At 45.4% G+C, this 19,602-nt stretch overlaps 1 protein-coding gene across 4 annotated transcripts; it reads right to left on the bottom strand.

Annotated features, from left to right (window-relative positions):
- Positions 1 to 5,567: 5,567 nt before the first annotated feature.
- Positions 5,568 to 16,302, bottom strand: LOC112613185 (zinc finger protein 548). 4 transcript variants are annotated; one of them, XM_025368480.1, is made up of 5 exons: positions 16,036 to 16,257; positions 12,919 to 13,066; positions 12,009 to 12,044; positions 8,709 to 8,835; positions 5,568 to 7,460 (listed from the first exon to the last, which is right to left on the bottom strand). In XM_025368480.1, exons 3-5 carry the CDS (start codon positions 12,030 to 12,032, stop codon positions 6,001 to 6,003), a joined length of 1,611 nt encoding a protein of 536 aa, XP_025224265.1. In that variant the 5' UTR covers positions 12,033 to 12,044; positions 12,919 to 13,066; positions 16,036 to 16,257; the 3' UTR covers positions 5,568 to 6,000. The 4 variants fall into 4 exon arrangements, with proteins under 4 accessions (XP_025224265.1, XP_025224264.1, XP_025224263.1 ...); XM_025368479.1 differs by lacking the exon at positions 12,919 to 13,066 and having other exon boundaries at positions 16,036 to 16,298; XM_025368478.1 differs by lacking the exon at positions 12,919 to 13,066 and having other exon boundaries at positions 12,009 to 12,189; positions 16,036 to 16,275.
- Positions 16,303 to 19,602: the final 3,300 nt, after the last annotated feature.

Here is a 19,602-nt window from a genome sequence, read left to right as displayed (position 1 = left end):
CTTGCCTCGGCTTCCCAAAGTGCTGGGATTACAGGCATGAGCCACTGCGCCCGGCCCAAGACTGAGTAATTTTTAAAGTAAAAAGGTTTAATTAACTCCCAGTTAGTTAAACACAACCTATACACAACCCTCTTGTTTCACAGTGGAAGAACGCTTCAGTTACAGAGGATAGATTTATTAATTCACCAGGCATGACATGACACACTTCAACAGAACAAAAAAGCACTCATTTAGCTTGAAACAAGGAAGATGTTCCAACACACAGGTGATGGGGCAGCACAGCCTATGTGGGCTTTTTATCTTTAGGGAAGGCTCGAGGCCCATCCCTATGTAGATGATGCAACTATGGTTTGAAACTTACAGCCCAGGGAGGGGACAGGAATTCATAAAATCATCGAATTAGTTGCTCTGACATTGACGTTGGCTACAGGAGGTACACAGGTCCTTAGGTCTTTGGAATTCCTGTAATACCCCACCCCACATAGCCATAGTTACTGGGACATTTGTGAGTGCTCCTTTAGAGAGGACTCATCCACTCTACTGCAGTCTCTTCCATGTCCTATTAATCCAACCACTTTTATTTATTTATTTATTTATTTATTTATTTATTTATTTATTTATTTTTTGATATGGAGTCTCGCTCTGTCACCCAGGCTGGAGTGCAGTGGCCGGATCTCAGTTCACTGCAAGCTCCGCCTCCCGGGTTTATGCCATTCTGCCTCAGCCTCCTGAGTAGATGGGACTACAGGCGCCCACCACCTTGCCTGGCTAGTTTTTTGTATTTTTTAGTAGAGATGGGGTTTCACCGTGTTAGCCAGGATGGTCTCGATCTCCTGACCTCGTGATTCACCTGTCTCGGCCTCCCAAAGTGCTGGGATTACAGGCTTGAGCCACCGCGCCCGGCCCACTATCATAGAATATGGCTTCCAGCTGGGCGCAGTCACTCACACCTGTAAATCCTGGCACTTTGGGAAGCCGAGGTGGGTAGATCACGAGGTCAGGAGTTCGAGACTAGCCTAGCCAATATGGTGAAACCCTGTCTCTAACAAAAATACAAAAATTAGCCGGGTGTGGTGGTATGCACCTATAGTCCCAGCTACTCGGGAGGCTGAGGCAGAGTTGCTTGAACCCAGGAAGCAAGGTTGCAGTGAGCCGAGATCATTCCACTGCACTCCAGCCTGGGCAACAGAGCGAGACTCCGTCTAAAAAAAAAAAAAAAGAATATGGCTTCCATCTGGCCCTAAAGGTCAACAGCCAGGAACATACACCTAGATAGTGTTTTACTTCAGGACACATAGCTCCCAGCAGGTCACAAGAGACAGCTATCCCTCCTCAATGCAGGGGAAATATGGGAAATCTGTGTAGGGATACCCAATGCATACTGTTGCCCAATGCCTTAAACATCAAGGCAACTGTTTTCTCCTCAAATTGTACTCTTCTGAATACAAATAACCTTTGTACTCAGGGCTTGAGATTTTGTGCAGAAGTCCTTCAGACTTTCCCAGGAGGCTTCTCATGGCAGTGCAAATTGGTCCAAATCTGCATGAGAGCTGAGATTTTGCTTCCTACTACTCCCTCTGGAGCTCACAAAGGTCCCAAAGAAAAAACATTCATGCTTTTATTCTAGCAGAGATCAATTCTGTTCAAAACCCACTGCATTCAGACTAGATTTCCAAGAGTGAAGGTAGCTTAAACAATGTGACCTTTATTATCACAAAACCAACCAGGGTATGTGAGTGCATTAGGGGTGAGAAGGAGTTCACAGTGTGGGTGACTGGCAGGTTGGAAAATTCCATCCCAAGTGTCATGATGACACAGGATACTTTCAGTGCCACTTCACCAGCCAGAAACCTCCATGGCCGAAGCATCTGTGCCGAGACATCACTTGGCCTGCTGGGCTCACTCCACCCACTCAGTCCGGCAGGCTGTGCTTGGCTCATGCTACCAGCCGGATCCTGTGCCCACTATGGCTCTGTGCTTGGCCTACAGCTGGTCCAGGTGTGCTGCGACCGGCTTCTGCCTTGGGAGCTGGTGTCTGGACAAGGGGGACACAGTAGCGCCCAAAAACTCAGAGACGCCAGCAACCACGGAGCCCCAAGGGGTGTTACAGCTTTCGCTCAGGGAATCCCAAGGTCTGAGCCCCGAGGAAGCATTACAGCTGATTTGTCTTACAGCTTGTCCGTTCCTACCGTCCACACACTTCAGTGAATGGGGGTGTGGCACAGCTGGTTTGATCCTGCCACCCTGCGTGGGCTGGCCTGGCCCTGCTGCCACTGCTTCCTGTCACATGGGGTGGCTGCCTGGGGCTGGTGGAAGGCAGGAGGGCTACAGTGTTACAGCTCCTTTCACACCCGCCATTTGGCAGTTTCTGAGTTCTTGTCCCACAACCAAGAAGAATGATGTTATGTGGACACCAGAGAGTGAGCCAGGCAGGGAACTTTATTGAGTGGCAGAAAAGCTCTCAACAACAAGAGGGGACCCGAAAGTGGGTAGCCCAGTGTGTAGCTGGGTCCAGGGTTTTTATGGGCTCAGAATGGGGACTGCATACTGATTGGGCCATGGGTGAGCCTGGAAAAAGCACCGTTTGATTGGCTAAAAGGCATTGAGGAAGTTCTCACTCCAGTCATGGACTTGGAACTGGCAGCTCAATTTTCAGGCTTTAAACTGTCTTTGGCTTGAAGTTTGGGTTTCACCAGGGACCCGTCCTTAGTCTGCCTAGGAATTTATCTGCGTCCTACCACTATCAATGAGATAACCAATACTTTCCCCTGGAGAAAGGAAATTTCTGCACTCTGCCTGCCAAAGCCAGTCCATGTCTTCTGTCCAAGGCTGATGCCTATGCCCTAATCAATCATAGGAGAGGGGGTGAGGCCTCCAAAGTGTTCAAGTGACTAGTGAATTCTTCAGATAGAGAACACAGCATGCTGCCATAACTGTGTTTTAATGTGACTAAAGTGCTACACACCATGGCTCTTTGCCACTTGGTAGAAAAGAGATGACTTTTTTAATAGGCCCTGGCAGGGGCATAACTCTGGCAAAGGCCCCAGTCAAGTTGAAAAGAGCAACACAGTTCACAAAATCTTCCCATATATCTGGCAGTATAGACAATATCCCTAGTGTGGATGTTTAGATGCAGGAGGCTCAACTGCTGGCTCTCTCCCTAAAAAACTAATCTCCAAAGCATTGTTCTACTGAGTTATTATGTTAACAAGGAAAGATCACATTGCCTTCACTTCTATTTTTCTCTAGGGTGAACGTGCTGGCACGAAATGAGATTAGGCTAATGGCTAAAGACTTTCCAACATTCACTAGACTCATAATACCTTTCTGGTTTTTTTCATAGCAAGAAACAACCCAATGTCACTTGGATACACGAAATCAGAACTATTTATTACCTATAGCTAAGAATGAGAGAACTTGGGTAAGGTCCCACAGAGGGATGCATCTGAGACAGAGTAACAGCAACCTGAGGCTGCAGGGGACAACTTAGGGAGGGCAAGGGGATTGCATTAGCTATGTTTTCCATGTTCCCCATGGATTGGCTAACTTGAATAATTTGGGCTGGAACACAGCAGTCTGGAGTGTGAAAGCCCACTAGCCTTGTCCTCAAAACTGAGTGTCACACACATACCTAAAATGTGTGGTACTCACATAAAGACAGACATATGACCAATACAATAGAGAATCCACATATAAACCATGGCACATACAGACAAATGATTTTGACAAGTGTGCCAAGACTACTCAACAGAGGAAAGATGCTCTTTTCAACAAATGGTGCTTGGAAAACTGGATAGCCACAGGAAGTGGACTTTTGCCTTAAAACCATATGCAAAATGCAAAAATGAACCCCAAGTGGATTAAAGATCTAAATGTAGCCAGGCACAGTGCATTACAGCTCCTGCCTATAATCCCAGCAATTTGGGAGGCCAAGGTGGGCGGATCACTTAAGGTCAGAAGTTTAAGAACAGCTTGGCCAACATGGCGAAACCCCATCTCTACTAAAAATACAAAAATTAGCCAGGTGTGGTGGTGTACACTTGTAATCCAAGCTACTAGGGAGGCTGAGGTGGGGTGATGGCTTGAACCCAGGAGGTGGAGGTTGCAGTGAGCTGAGATTCCACTACTGCACTCCAGCCTGGTGACAAAGCAAGACTCTGTCTCCAAAAGAAAAAAAAAAAAGACCTAAATGTAAGACCCACAAATATAAAATTCTTGGATTAAAACATAGGGAAAATGCTTGGCATTGGATTTGATACTAATAAATATATATATATAACATCAAAAGCCCAGGTAACAGGTAAAAATAGATAAACTGGACTACGGTCATCCCTTGGTGTCTGTGGGGGACTGATTCCAGGACCCCTTGTGGATACCAAAATCATCTGATGCTCAAGAAGTCTCTCATATAAAAAGGCATAAAGTTTGCATATAACCTACACACATCTTCCTATATAATCACTAGGTTATTTATAATATCGAATACAATGTAAATGCTATGTAAATATTTATTATAATATATGGTTTAGGGAATAATGACAAGAAAAAATGTCTGTTCGTGTTTAGTACAGATCCAAGTACCCTTTTTGTTTTCCAAATATTTCTGATTAATGATCAGTGCAATCCATGGATGCTCCAAATACTTTTGATCCATGGTTGCTTCGATCCATGAATACAGAACCCAGAGACAGAGAGAGTCAACAGTACATCAAAATTTAAAATTTCGTCAAAGGACACAATCAACAGAGCAAAAAAGCAACCTATGGACTGGGAGGTAATATGTCAAAAGCATATATTTGGTAAGGAGTTAATATCCAGAATGTATAAAGAATTTCTACAACTCAACAAAAAGCAAAGAGTCCCATTAAAAATGGAAAAAAAGACTTGAATATTTTTCCAGATACACAAATGCCTAACAAGCACATGAAAAGATCCTCAACATCATTAATCATTCACAAAATAAAAATGAAAGATACTATGAGATTCCACCTCACATCCAACAGGATAGCTGCTATCCAAAACAAAAGGCACAACAAAAAAACCCAAAAAACAGAAATAGAAAATGAACAATGTTGGTGAGGATATATATAGATTGTAATCCTTGTGCACTGCTGGTGGGAATGTACAATGGCACCGGTACTACGGAAAAAATTTTCTCAAAAATATTAAAAATAGAAATCTGGCCAGGCACGGTGGTTCACGCCTGTAATCCCAGTACTTTGGGAGGCCAAGGCAGGTGGATCACAAGGTCAGGAGATTGTGACCATCCTGGCTAAAATGGTGAAACCCCATCTCTACTAAAAATACAAAAAAAATTAGCCAGGCGTGGTGGCAGGCACCTGTAGTCCCAGCTACTCAGGAGGCTGAGGCAGGAGAATGGCATGAACCTGGGAGGTGGACCTTGCAGTGAGCCGAGATCACACCACTGCACTCCAGCCTGGGTGACAGAGCAAGACTCCGTCTCAAAAAAAAAAAAAAAAAAAAAAAAAATCCAATATGATCCAGCACTACCATTTCTGAGTATATACCCAACAAGAATTGAAAGTAGAATCTTGAATAGACAATTGTATACTCATCTTCATAGCAGCATTATTTCAATAGGCAAAAGGTGGAAGTAACCCAAGCATCCATTAACAGATGAATGGATAAATAAATGTAGTATATAAATAGCACAGAATATTTTTTCACCTAAAAAAGGAAGGATATTCTGACACATTATACAATGTGGGTGAACCGTGAAGACCTTATCCTAAGTGAAATAAGCCAGTCTCAAAAGATAAATACTGTATGAATCCACTTATATGAGGTACCAATAGATATTAAATTCATAGACATAGAGTATAGAAATATAGTTGAGACATTTCTGGGGAAGTAGGGAAGGGGAATGAGTTGTTCTTAATGGGTCCAGCATTTTACTCGTTTTGCAAGAGGAAAAATGTTCTGGAGATTAGTTGCATAAAAATGTGGAATTTATATAACATTACTACCCAATTACAATAGTCAATGGTAAACTTTCTCCATTGTGAAATCTCTGATGTTTAATGAGGTTGGAGTTTTAGCTAAAGAATTCCCCACATTCATGGAGCACACAAGCCTCTCTTCACTGTGGATTTTCTGGTGATGAACCAGGTGAGACTTTCTAATAAAGGCCTTCTGGCATTCGCTGCACTCGTAAGGTCTTTCTCCACTGTGGATTTTCTGGTGCTCGACAAGGATATGCTTGTGGCTAAAGGCTTTCCCACACTCTCTGCACTCATAAGGCCTTTCTCCAGTGTGATTTCTCCAATGTTTAATGAGGTTGGAGTTGTAACGAAAGAATTTCCCGCATTCGCTGCACTCATAAGGCCTTTCTCCCGTGTGGACTCTTTGGTGTCTAATGAGTCTGCAGTGGTACCTAAATGATTTCCCACATTCACTGCATTTGTAAGGCCTTTCTCCAGTGTGGTTTCTCCAATGTTTAACGAGGCTGGAGTTGTACCTAAACAATTCCCCACATACACTGCACTCATAAGGCCTTTCTCCAGTGTGAATTCTCTGATGTCTAATGAGTGTAGAGATATACCTAAAAAACTTCCCACAGTCATTGCACTTATAAGGTCTTTCTCCAGTGTGAACTCTCTGATGTTTAATGAGCGTGGAGCTGTCCATAAAGAATTTCCCACATTCCCTGCACTCATACGGCCTTTCTCCAGTGTGAACTCTCTGATGTCTAACAAATGTGGAGCTGTACCGGAAGAATTTCCCGCATGTGCTGCACTCATAAGGCCTTTCTCCGGTGTGAACTCGCTTATGTCTCATGAGTCGGTAGTTGTACATAAAGGATTTTCCACATTCTCTGCACTCGTAAGTCCTTTCGCTGGTGTGAACTGTCTGATGTTTCATGAAATTGGCACTGTACTTAAAGAATTTCCCACATTTGGTACATTCATAAGACCTTTCTCCGGTGTGGATTTTCTGGTGCTCAACAAGGGAATAGCTGCAGGTGAAGGTTTTCCCACATTCACCACATTTGTAATCATTTTGTCCAGTCTGAAAGGCTTCTCTGTCCTCTGTGCCCCTGTATGGCTTCCACTCACTTTGAGGGCCCTGGTGCTGGAGAAGGCATGAGGTGGCTGGTAAGTCCTTCCAGCCCTCCATGCATGTGAAGATCTCTTCTGCCATGTGAACTCTGTGGTTCTTCCCAAATGAAGGTATCCAATCATCCCCTCTGGAAAGATTCTCTCCAATTTGCTGCTTTGGGTGCTGAAAAAGCTCTGCCTCACAAATATATATGTCTTGCTCAGGATGAATTCCACTGTGCTCAACCAGGCACAGAATGTCTTTCAAGGGTGGGTCACATGTCTCACTAGGGTGGACCTTCTGGGTGGACAGACAGGACTTTGAAGTTGTAACCTCTGGCATTCCTACAGAAAAACTTTGCTGTGAAGGTGCCTCCTCATCCTCAGCTCCATGCCAACAACCTGTCAGAACAGAAATGCGGGTGAAGTGCATGCTGACTCTGGTGGAGAAGGCGGCTCCATCACAATGTGTGTCAGGCACACACACAAATAAGGCCATGGGACTGGGGACATCATGGACATTAAGGCCAGTGAGAGGAGGGTCCACTATGCAGGACTGGGCCTGGCGAGGGCCCATAATGGGAGAGCCTTGATGATGGTAAGCATACAAAGGAGGGATACGGTACAGAAAGAGAAGGCAGGATCTCCAACTAACTCCTCTGCACACAGCCATCAACAGGCCATGGTTGCTGGAGACTGGAAAGCAGTGTGTAGAAGGTTCTCTCCAAACCCAGAGAGATCAGACTGTGACAGAGGAGCTGGTGTTCACGGATACATGCAGACTTCACGCTACCTTAAATACAGGTCACGTGTTGGCAGGCATTCAAAGGGAGCAGTGGAAAAGAATGGGTGAGGGGTGGTGGCCCCAGAAGTACAGACTGTGGGGCATTGGAGGTGCAGGGGCCAGCAATCATACTAGAAATGATAATGGGGAAGAAAAGGTAGAAATTTGTGGCCAGTGGCCCTGACAGCACACAATGGTGGGCACAGGACAGGTTCCCAGGGTGATTTGACCCCAGCTGTGACATCAACCCTCTTCCCAACTCCCAGGCACCAGGACCATGTCCCTGAGCCTCCAATGCCATTGTTGAAGTACTAGCCACCCTCTCAGGTGCCTAGGGCCCTCTCTAGGGGAAAGAGAAAAAGAGTAAACAGCACATGCCCAGAGAGATCGAGCCCATGGCATCCCACATTCTACAATCCTAAGAACTTCACATAAGAGTCCTATGTCCTGCACAATTAACCCAGTAGTCCCCAAAAATAGTGACCAGGGCAGTGCCTGAAATTCCAAGCACAGGAAGGCACCAAGAAATAGCAGCGAGACAAAGGGGACAACAGAACACAGGTCTCATGTGTTTGCACAGAGTAACCTGATCAGGGACAGACAAGGCTGGTGGGGTCTCTATGCAAAATTCAACACTTTGGGTTCCTGAGCCCTTTCTTGTAAGCTTCAGAGCAGCAGGGATGGGGACGCTAGGAAAAAGGGGGTATAGAACACACAGCCTAGCCCTGCCTCCCACAGCATATATGCCAAGGAACAGGGAAGAGAAGCAGCACCCACGGTGTCACTGTGGGAAACGCAGAGCTGCCTTTGGGTAAAAAGGGACAACACAGCCCAACCGGGACACTGGGCAAGAGTGAGGGCCTTACCTAGTGAGGACAACAGGGCCAAATTCTCCAGCATCACATCGCGGTACAGCAACCTCTGAGCCTCATCAAGGTGCCCCCACTCCTCCTGGGAGAAATATATGGCCACGTCCTCAAAGACCACACGACCCTGCCAAATTGGGAAAGATGAATACATGAGCAGCTTCTTTTCAAGCTGTATTTACTTACGTTCTCTATTTAGTTTCTACTTATATTTACCACCCATTAAACACAGGGCCAAACTAACAGCCAAATGTGTTTCCATCTCCCCTACCATCCTGGGCACATATCCTGAACCACCTCCATCTCTAACTTTCTCAAACCAGCCAATATTTCCCATGTTCTAAATCAACCCAGGGACAGGTACTGCACAACTAGGGACAGTCCCAATAGCCCACGTGTCCTGAAATTACTAAAACTAGCCAAACTATCCTGACACCCAGCCCTGCCTTGTTTTCCTTGGAAACCCCAACAGCGTCTGTGGACTAAACTAAACTTTCCCCTCACTCCAATTTTCCTCCTAACCAAATATGGGGCCTCACCATGTGGCCCTGTGTTATGTGGTGTGCACCCTCCTTAGGGAAATGCAAGGAATACATATCTTCTTTCAGTGTCATTGGCCTGTCCCTGGCATCACTCACTCACATCCATAAATTAAAACCCTATGGGTGAAATGACTGCTACATTTCTCTCTCCAGGATCTCACTCCTCTCCCCTTTACCTCCATTCCTTGCTCAATCTCCTCCACACCCTCCCAGTGTGGAAGAGACACCACATCCAGGTGGCATGAGTGATTTTTCTCTCCCCATTTCCATTGGCCGCCGTGTCCAGCACACAGAGAAACCACATGAAGGACAAGGTAGAAAAGCACCATCTAGGATGTGGGCCTCCCATGGGGGGATCCATCCTCTCCCGCCAGCCAGTTTCCATGGAGTCACCCAGATCTTGCCTCCCAAGACAACCAAACTCAGACTCATCCTCCTCCCTTGAGCTACCAGGGGCAGGGCCTGGGGCCTCCATTCACACTCCTCCTGCCTAAACATCAGTCTTTGGTCAGCACTCCAATCCCAGCTCTCACACCTCCACTCCTGTCAATTCCACAGACACCTCCTAGCCCACACCACAGGCATTTCCTTCACCTCGTAACAGGCCACTCTGCACACGGAAACCAGGTGGTGCAGGCAAATATGCTCAGCATCCAGTTCACTCCCAGGCCTGCCCCAGAACACCAAAGTCCCCTAGCACTGGGGGCAGCCCAAAGTCCTGCTTTGAAGTTTCCCCACATCGCCCTGATTCTCACTTCACTGTCAGGTGCCCAAACAAACCATGTGAGGACTTCACATACTCTCAGCTGTGTCCTGCCTCATGGCACACTCTGGCCCATACCCAGGAAAATCACTCTCCACCAAAACCTCATTCCAACCCCAGGTGCACTGACCTCCACATTTCCACTCCTGATATGGTTTGGCTCTGTGTCCCCACCCAAATCTCATGTCGAATTGTAATCCCCACATGTCAGGGGAGGGACCTGGTGGGAGGCGACTGGATCATGAGGGCGGATTTCCCCTTGCCTTCCTCATGACAGTACGTTCTCACGAGGTCTGGTCGTTTAAAAGTGTGTGTCTCTCCCCCCTTCATTCTCTCCGTCTCTCCTGCCCCACCATGGGAAGATGTGCCGTGCTTCCCCTTCACCTTCCGCCAGGATTGTAAGTTTCCTGAGGCCTCCCCGTTGTGCTTCCTGCTAAGCCTGAAGAACTGTGAGTCAATTAAACCTCTTTTCTTCATAAATTACCCAGTCTCAGGTAGTTCTTTATAGCAGTGTGGAAACGGACTAATACAACTCCCATCCTCACCTCATCCCAACTGATGCTTAGCAACTCTCCAACCTCACCATATTACCCGCCTCAGCAACCCCATCATGTCCACTCTCCTTCAGAAGCCTTTCTTACTCCTATACTCCACCATCTCACATACACTCATCCCCACAAACACTCCATTCCCTCATTTGTCTAGTGATTCCCCCCGTGCAACCGCACAGGTACCCTATAAGAGACCCAGTTCCCATGCCCCATTCCAATTCTCTATCGTCAAACAGCACTGCCACCATAACCTAGAGATGCTGTCACCTAAACTGAATCCACGGCTTCATCCTGGTCCATATGACAGCCACTGTGGTGCGGACGTTTCCAACCTGAACTCCTCCACCAGGAGTCTCTGAGACATCTGTGGCCTGAATAAACACTGACTCCTCGTACTCACTCTGAAAATTCCTTCTACTGCTGACTTCTCCCATTTTAGCTGATGGAGTATCTATGCTTCCAAACAAAAACCATAGGGCCACTCCTGATTCCCCTTCCATCCCACCTCCCTAGCTCCCTCACTCTCTACATCATAAAATGTGGGCAGCTCTAGTTAAAACTGAAGCTATGACCACTCTTTTTTTTTTTTTTTTTTTGAGACGGAGTCTGGCTCTGTCGCCCAGGCTGGAGTGCAGTGGCCGGATCTCAGCTCACTGTAAGCTCCGCCTCCCGGGTTTACGCCCTTCTCCTGCCTCAGCCTCCCGAGTAGCTGGGACTACAGGCACCTGCCACCTCGCCCGGCTAGTTTTTTTGTATTTTTTTAGTAGAGACGGGGTTTCACCGTGTTAGCCAGGATGGTCTCGATCTCCTGACCTCGTGATCCGCCCGCCTCGGCCTCCCAAAGTGCTGGGATTACAGGCTTGAGCCACCGCGCCCGGCCGCTATGACCACTCTTGACAAGCCACCACCAACATCTACCTAGACTTCTGCAGGAGCATCCTCTCAGATCTCCCTGCCATTACCCTCACCTCCAGTCTGTCCTCTACTCAGAAGCCAAAGGAAGTCCCTTAAACTAGGGTCCTATCACTACCTCTTTCGCTTTAAATCTTCCCCACCTCCCACTTCCCTTAGAATAGAGACCCAGGACCTAGGCTGTCATTCCAGGCCTGATGTTCGTGTGTCTCTAGCCACCTCCCACTCTGCTCCCTATTCCTACCAGATGTAACAGACACTTGCAGTTCCCCAAAAATCCAGCTCAGTCTCTCCTCCAAACATTGAAACATTCTGAATCCTGTGCCCAGGAGGCCCTAACATATCTTATCAGATCAATTCTCAAAAACGGGGACCAGTCCATGTAACCCAGCATCCAACTTACAATACTGAAACTGGTGAAAGCACCCACTCTTCAGACGTAAGAGAAAGACAGGAAAAGAGGTTCTGGCACCTGCCAAAACCATCTGGGAGATAACCGGAGTGGGCGGACGGCAGGAAGCACTCTACTCACCTGTGTAGGGTCCGTTTCTGCCATCACTAGGGGACCCTGAGGGAAGAGAAAGGCCATGAGAAATGGACAGCCATGGAAGGATCCTACAGGCTGAGAAGGACCGCCACCTCTTCTGCTCTGCCTGGGAGCAAACTGATCTCAATTCATCGCATGAAGTTCCTCAGGCCTCAGTGCTGCAGCTCTGTGACCATGGAAAAGAACTGAACCCACCTGAGCTTCAGTGTCCCCATCTGTAAATAGATTGTAAGAATAGCTGCCCCCTCACAGGGCTCATGTTAGTATCAAACATCAGTAGCATATACCATATATCAGCTGCTAGGGTCCACGAATTAATGCTTTTGTACATGTGTTCAATACAAATGAAATAGTGGGGTTTTGAAATTTTCATGTATGTTTTTAGCTTAAGATTTTAGAGGATGTGATATTAAATTTTCCCATGGAAAGCAAATGAGATAAATTAACATCAAACCAATTATGAACCACTTTTGGAAATTTAACTTAATAACTTCACTATTAACTGCCTACCTGTTTGCACACACTTAGAAAGATATTGTCTAATTAGGGTTTAAATCAGTATGTGTTTCGTACATTATTAAGTTAATGAGTTATAGAGAGGGGAAGAGAAGGCAGGTCAGGTACTGGTCCCTTCTGCAAACAGGTCTACCTGTTGCAGAATCTTCTAAAGTGAGCTTGCCAGGAGACCTTGGTTGGAGCAGCAGATCATCCCCTCTTGCCCGTACATGTAGAGAAGGGGAAAAAGCAGTGCTCTGGTCTAGAACCCAGCTACTCCACCAGCCTCAATAACATTTCTCTTGTTCAACAGAGAGTGGCCCTGAGGGTCAACCAAGCCTGCAGATGTAGAATCGAAACCACCTCACACCTCAGCCTCCATCCCAGGCTATCTGCTTACCCAGTCCAGGCCTCCCTTTTTACAGATACAATCCAGAATCCCTGTTAGGCCAGGTCTGTGCCTTTCTGGACAGAGTATGATGTCTGTGGAGCCACCAATGGTCTGGCCCCCAAGTCTCAGCCCTCTGCTCTCTCACCACAGAGCCCACCTGAAATGACAACCCCAAGATTTCCCTCAAATTAAGTCCATCTGACTTCAAATTATACTACAAGTTGGTAGTAACCAAAATAGCATGGTAATGGTATAGAAATAGGCACATAGGGAGTGTAGCTCAATGGTAAAGCATTTGACTGCAGAAATAAGACACATAGATCAGTGGAAGACAATAAAGTTCCTAGAAATAAAGCCACATATCTACAGCCAACTGATCTTTGAGAAAGGCAACAAATACGTACACTAGGGAAAGGACACACTTTTCAATAAAAGGTGCTGGGAAAACTGGATTGCCAGATGAAGAAGAATGAATCTGGACCAATTTCTCTTACCATATACAAAAATCAACTCAAGATGAATTAAAGATTTAAATGTAGGACCTGAAACTAAAAATACGAAAAGAAAACCCAGGGAAACCCCTTCTGGACATGGTCTAGGCAAAAAATTCATGAATAAGACTTCAAAAGCACAAACAACATAAAGAAAAGTAGACAGATAGGACCTAATTAAACTAAATAGCTTCTGCATAGCAAAAAGACTAATCAACCAAGTGAATGCACAACCTGAAAAATGGGATAAAATATTTGCAAACTATGCATCTGACAGGGTATTCATATCCAGAATTTACAAAGAACTCAACAACAAACAAAACAACAACAACAACAAAAAACCTCATTAACAGTAAGCATAGGAAATTAATAGACATTTTTCAAAAAAAGACATATAAATGGCAAAGAGACATATAAAAAATGCTCAACATCATTAATCATCAGACAAATTCAAATTAAAACCACAGTATCTCCTTACACCAGTAAGAATGGCTATCATTAAAACGTCAAAAAATAACCGATGTTGCCCAGGATATGGAGAAAAGAAACAGCTTATACACTGTTGGTGAGAATGTAAATAAGTACAACCTCAATGGAAAACAGTATGAAGATTTTTTTTTTTTTGAGAGGGAGTCTCGCTCTGTCGCCCAGGCTGGAGTGCAGTGGCCCGATCTCAGCTCACTGCAAGCTCCGCCTCCCGGGTTTACGCCATTCTCCTGCCTCAGCCTCCCGAGTAGCTGGGACTACAGGCGCCCGCCACCTCGCCCAGCTAGTTTTTTTGTATTTTTTTTTTTTAGTAGAGACGCGGTTTCGCCCGTGTTAGCCAGGATGGTCTCGATCTCCTGACCTCGTGATCCGCCCGTCTTGGCCTCCCAAAGTGCTGGGATTACAGGTTTGAGCCACTGCGCCCGGTCGAAGATTTTTCAAATAACTGAAAATACAACTACCATTAAATCCACCAGTCCCACTACTGGGCATCTACCCAAAGGAAAAGAAATCATTATATAAAAAACATACATGTATTTTTATCACAGCACTATTCACAATAGCAAAGATAGGAAATTAACGTAACTGTCCATCAATGTATGACTGGGTAAAGAAAATGGGGCATATATATACACAAGGTAATACCACTGGGACACACACACACACATACAAAAGAATGAAACTATGTCTTTTACAGCAATGTGAATGGAACTGGAAGCCATTATTAAATGAAACAACTCAGAAACAGAGGGTCAAATACCGGTCGGGCGCGGTCGCTCACTCCTGTAATCCCAGCAATTTGGGAGGCCGAGGCGGGCAGATCACGAGGTCAGGAGATCGAGACCATCCTGGCTAACACGGTGAAACCCCGTCTCTACTAAAAATACAAAACATTAGCCGGGCGAGGTGGCAGGAGCCTGTAGTCCCAGCTACTCGGGAGGCTGAGGCAAGAGAATGGCGTGAACCCGGGAGGCGGAGCTTGCAGTGAGCCGAGATCGCGCCACTGCACTCCAGCCTGGGCCACAGAGGGAGACTCCGCCTGGGGGTGGGGGGGAAGTCAAATACCAAATGTTCTCACTTATAAGTGGAGGCTGAATAATGTGTACACATGGACACAGAGTATGGAACGACAGACACTGGAGACTCCAAACAGGTAGAAGGATGAGACAAAGATGGATGATGAGAAATTACTTAACGGATACAATGTACATAATTCAGGCGATGGATACATTAAAAGCCCAGACTTCACCACTATGCAATATATCCATGTAACAAAACTCCACTTGAGTCCTTAAATTTATGCAAACAAACGAAAACCCCCGAGACCTTCCTACTCAATCTGATCCCCAGACCATGCTCCGGCCCAGTCCACGCCCTCCATCCCTCTGGTATGGCCAACCCAATCTCTTTCCTCAGACTCCACACCTTTATGTCCACCTGCCTGTGTGACATATCCATCTTGAGACATTTGAGAACCATCATGTCCAAAATCCAACCTGTGATCTTCTCCCGGAAATCTACTCTTTATACTGACTTCCCCAACTCCATTCTTTCCAACGTTTAAACAGGAAAAAAAAAAAAAAAAAACACATGAAACGGCTCTTCACTGCCTTTGTTCAGACATAACTGAAGCACCAGGAAAACCCACCGGCCCTATCCTTCAGGCCTATGAAGAATCTCATCACATCTCCCTCTCCTGTCACTGGTCCAGCCCCAACCACAATTCTCCTGGGTCTACTGCAGCGGCCTCGGGGCCTTTTCGCCGGTCTCCCTGTATCCATCCATTCCTAGCCTGGTTTTCCTAACTTGAAACTTCGAACTCTGGACCTGCCCCCTCCAACTGTCCGTCCCTCGACAACCCTCCATGGTTACTGGCTGCTTAGGCTGCCATTCCAAGCGAGAATTCACAAAACGCTCTTTCCCGCACAAACCACACACACCCCGGGCGCCCCCACACAGCGCACTCGGCAGCGCCTCCATGCCCTGAACCTGAGGTCCCCGAAGGGAGCTCTGAGGCTGCATCAAACCGGCTGATACGGGGACCCCACACAGGAACGCCACCCTCTTCGGGACAAGGGGCCTGACCGGCAGGGCCCCTTCTAGGGGCTTCAGCACTGGGAGGCGGGGGAGCCTGCGACGGGGCACCCACCTCAGTCAGGTTCATCAGCAAGGCCTCCGCCAGCCCAGTCAGGGAAGAGCGGGGCGGGGGCGACAAAGGCAAGACAAGGACACCGCCGTCCCCAGCGCTTGTCAGTTGACTCGCTCCCGCCTCTCCGCGGTGGGAACCAAGCCGCTTCTCGCGCTTTTCCGCTCCGTCACTTCGGTGACGTCAGAGAGCGCCATAGGCCGGACCTAGCGAAACACCAGAGAGAACCAGAACGACCACCACCAGGAGGACGACGGAAGTCCCGCCCCCCGACGGTGCGCACGCACGCACGCAACTGTCACCTTCTAAACCTTTATTGGGTAAGTCGTGCCGCCGAGCGCTGCAGTGTCTTCTGGGTTATGAAGTTTCGACACCGCTTCCGGACTTGTCTTAGAGCGTTGATCAGTCCTTATATGGCAGATAAAGGCCCAGTGGCACTGTCAGGGGAGCTGGGAAACGGAGTCCCCGACTCCAAAGACAGGAGGGGGCTTGCCTTGCTCTTAAAGGCAACACACGGTATTTTCTTGTAGTGTAGTGTAGGATATTTACAGAAATGTTAGCAACTTATTATTTAAGACTCTATGAAGCACAGCTAATTCCCAATGACTACACGTCCGAAGAGACACCCCATACCATAAAGGCACTCGGTCTCTACTCATGCCTGTCAGCCATATTGTTGCTTTTCAAATACACATACAGTTACGCTTTGGAGTCTGTTTAATAAGCCTCAATATGTTTGGTCCAGAAGAAGAAAGACAGACTACACAGTTAGGGCTATGGACTGGAATTTGTAGGAAGGATGGCAGGAGGCACTGAAGTAGGTTGAAAGGGTGAAGCTATGCCTCTGGATCAAAGAGAGGACATCTTACCTGACTGTAGAGTCAGCGATTGTGTTCCTATGAAATGTACAACGCTTTTATTCTAATAATACTTACTACTTCATATCTGATATACATTTTCCATTTATTTTAAGAATCACAATCCTATCTGAAAATGAGAGTGATGACCAAAATGAGTGATTGAAGCATAAGTCAAAAATCATGGAGGTTTACTGGACCAGCCTAAAGGCACATCCAGAAAAATGTAAGTCACAGAAGCATCTGTGACTGATTTTTCCAAAGAGGTTCTTAGGAGTTTTAGTATTTATTATACATTTTCTTTAAAAAGGAAGAAGGGTTGGCAGTGAGACAAATGATTACAGACATGTGAAACTTTACTTAGTGCCCAGTAAATCTACATTTTACATAAGATAGAGTAAACACGTGAGGGGAAAAGGGAATAGAGAAAGCAGATGTCTCAGAGAAGGATGAAGGAATGAATAATCTCATCTTCTCTCTGTTCTGTACCTTGGAAGATAAGCTAGTAGTCTTCTGAAAAGGCTGATTTCTATTTAGCCTTAGGGAAGAAAACCTAATGATTGTAGTGAGGTAGGGGATATAATGAGGTGTGTCTGATTTCCCATTCCTCTGTATAGTGGTGAATTCAGCTTCCAAAGTTATTCTAGGGTTCTCATGGTCAAGAGGGCATCCATTCAGTTAGTTAGGGGGTGCTTAGAATTTTACTTTTATTTCTCAAGAGCAGCTGATACATGCCATTTCTGGACACAACATTGTCTTACCATTTTCATAGTTGAAGCATATGCACATTTTACCCTCAAAAAAGGTGTGGAATTCCTTGATGTTATCTTCTTCCTCAGAAGTGATTTAAAATTTCACCTGTGTTTACAACCGTATTTGCACAGGGAGTTGAAATTATCTGTAAAAACACTTGTGAAATAAAAAAATTACTGAAATCTATTAGTAATTATGTAGGTTAGTCCAAAAGAAAAAAAAAAAACATAAATAGCCCTAGAGAAATCCATCTGTGATGTGAGAAAAAGATGAGATCTCGATGATGTTTGAGTGAGAGACAGCAAATTCTGAGAAGTCAGAGAATGAAGTTGAGCCTGTGGCTGTGCTGGACACTTGGACACGCTATGCTTTTGTTTCCAAAATGTAATTTTTTTACATACTTGAAAACATTGCTCATTGACTGCTTAGAGGGATAAGTACAGATGATAAAGCGAAAGACTTGCCACATGATAAAAATGAATAGAGAAGCTGTGTGATGATGTGTATTTACTTATCTAGTAAATGTTCACTGAGCACATATGTACTGGGTTTCAGATCAATGACAGGTGCATGGGACACACTGGGAATAGGTTTCCCAGCTGCTATGTGTATACAGGACTGTTCTGTGTTTTCTTGGATTCCATATTTGTTTGTTTGATATTCATTAATCACAGGGTCAAACTAATAGAACCAAAGTTGTTTACTTTTTTTTCTTGCAAGCCACTGAAGTGCATGAAACTCATATAAAACCCCCCAACCACAAACACTAAAATGTGTTTTTCCTTCCTGCCCATTGACGATATCTCGACATCATTCTCTGCCATTTTAGTTATAAAGACATAGTTCCAGTTACTCTCTTTTCTCTTTCTGCTTTCGGTCTCTGTATGTAATAAGGTTTCTTGTGGCCTGTGTGGTGTGCAGTGCCTCTTATTTCCAGGGCAACTGTAACATTAATCTTTATTTTTGATGGCAGTGACCTGTGTTATTGCTAATGATGAATTAAGACTTGGACACAGTTTAAGAATATGACCTGGCCGGGTGTGGTGGCTCACGCCCCTAATCTCAACTAGTTCCAAAGAAAGAGACAAAATCACTTTTTTGTTAAATTCAGATGGAGATGGTAGGACAATTATAATAGAGTTTGTAATGTTTTCTACGCTGCTTATCATCATGAGTCTTTAGGCTCAGAATGCTACTGTTGAATGTGTTTCTCATTAATGAATGTCCAATAGATAAAGGAATGAAATAAGTTGAATATGATGAATGATGAAGGTTTGTCACAACATAAATGGCATCAAGACTGTAACTGCAGGAATTCTGTGAGCAAATTCTATAAAACAAGGCATTGTTAAGTAGAGGCAAATTATCAGGAAAAGAGTTATGTCATTAGAACTGTGGTCCCCAAACTTTTTGACACCAGGGACCGGTTTTGTGGAAGATAATTTTTCTACGGATAAGGGAGAGGGGTGTGGAGGCAGATGGTTTCAGAGGCATTAGATTCTCATAAGGAGCATACAACCTAGATCCCTCTCATGTGCAGTTCACAATGGGGTTTGCACTCCTATGAGAATCTAATGCTGCGGCCAATCTGACAGGAGGCGGAGATCAGGCAGCAATGCTCACTCGTCTGCCACTCACCTCCTGCTATATGGCCCCATTCCTAACAGGCCATAGTACTCATCTGTGGCCCCAGGGTTGGGAACTCCTAATTTAGAATGTATTTCAGATAAACAACAAATAATTTTATGATGAATATGTCACATACAATATTTATCTTTTATCTCACTGCATAGGGAATTAGAAATAATTCAAATTTAACCAGGTCAAGTATCAGTTACAAAATTTGACAATTCTTTTCATCGTAATTTTTTTCTGAACCTATGGATTATATTGAGCATTCTCATTTTTGAACTTAATAACTCATTCACAGAATTTCTGCTACCTTTCTTCTTTTTTTATT

The sequence above is a fragment of the Theropithecus gelada genome, chromosome 19 (genome assembly GCF_003255815.1).
Source record: "Theropithecus gelada isolate Dixy chromosome 19, Tgel_1.0, whole genome shotgun sequence".
NCBI classification, from domain to species: Eukaryota; Metazoa; Chordata; class Mammalia; order Primates; family Cercopithecidae; genus Theropithecus; species Theropithecus gelada.
This window is presented reverse-complemented; position numbering and strand designations above follow the sequence as displayed.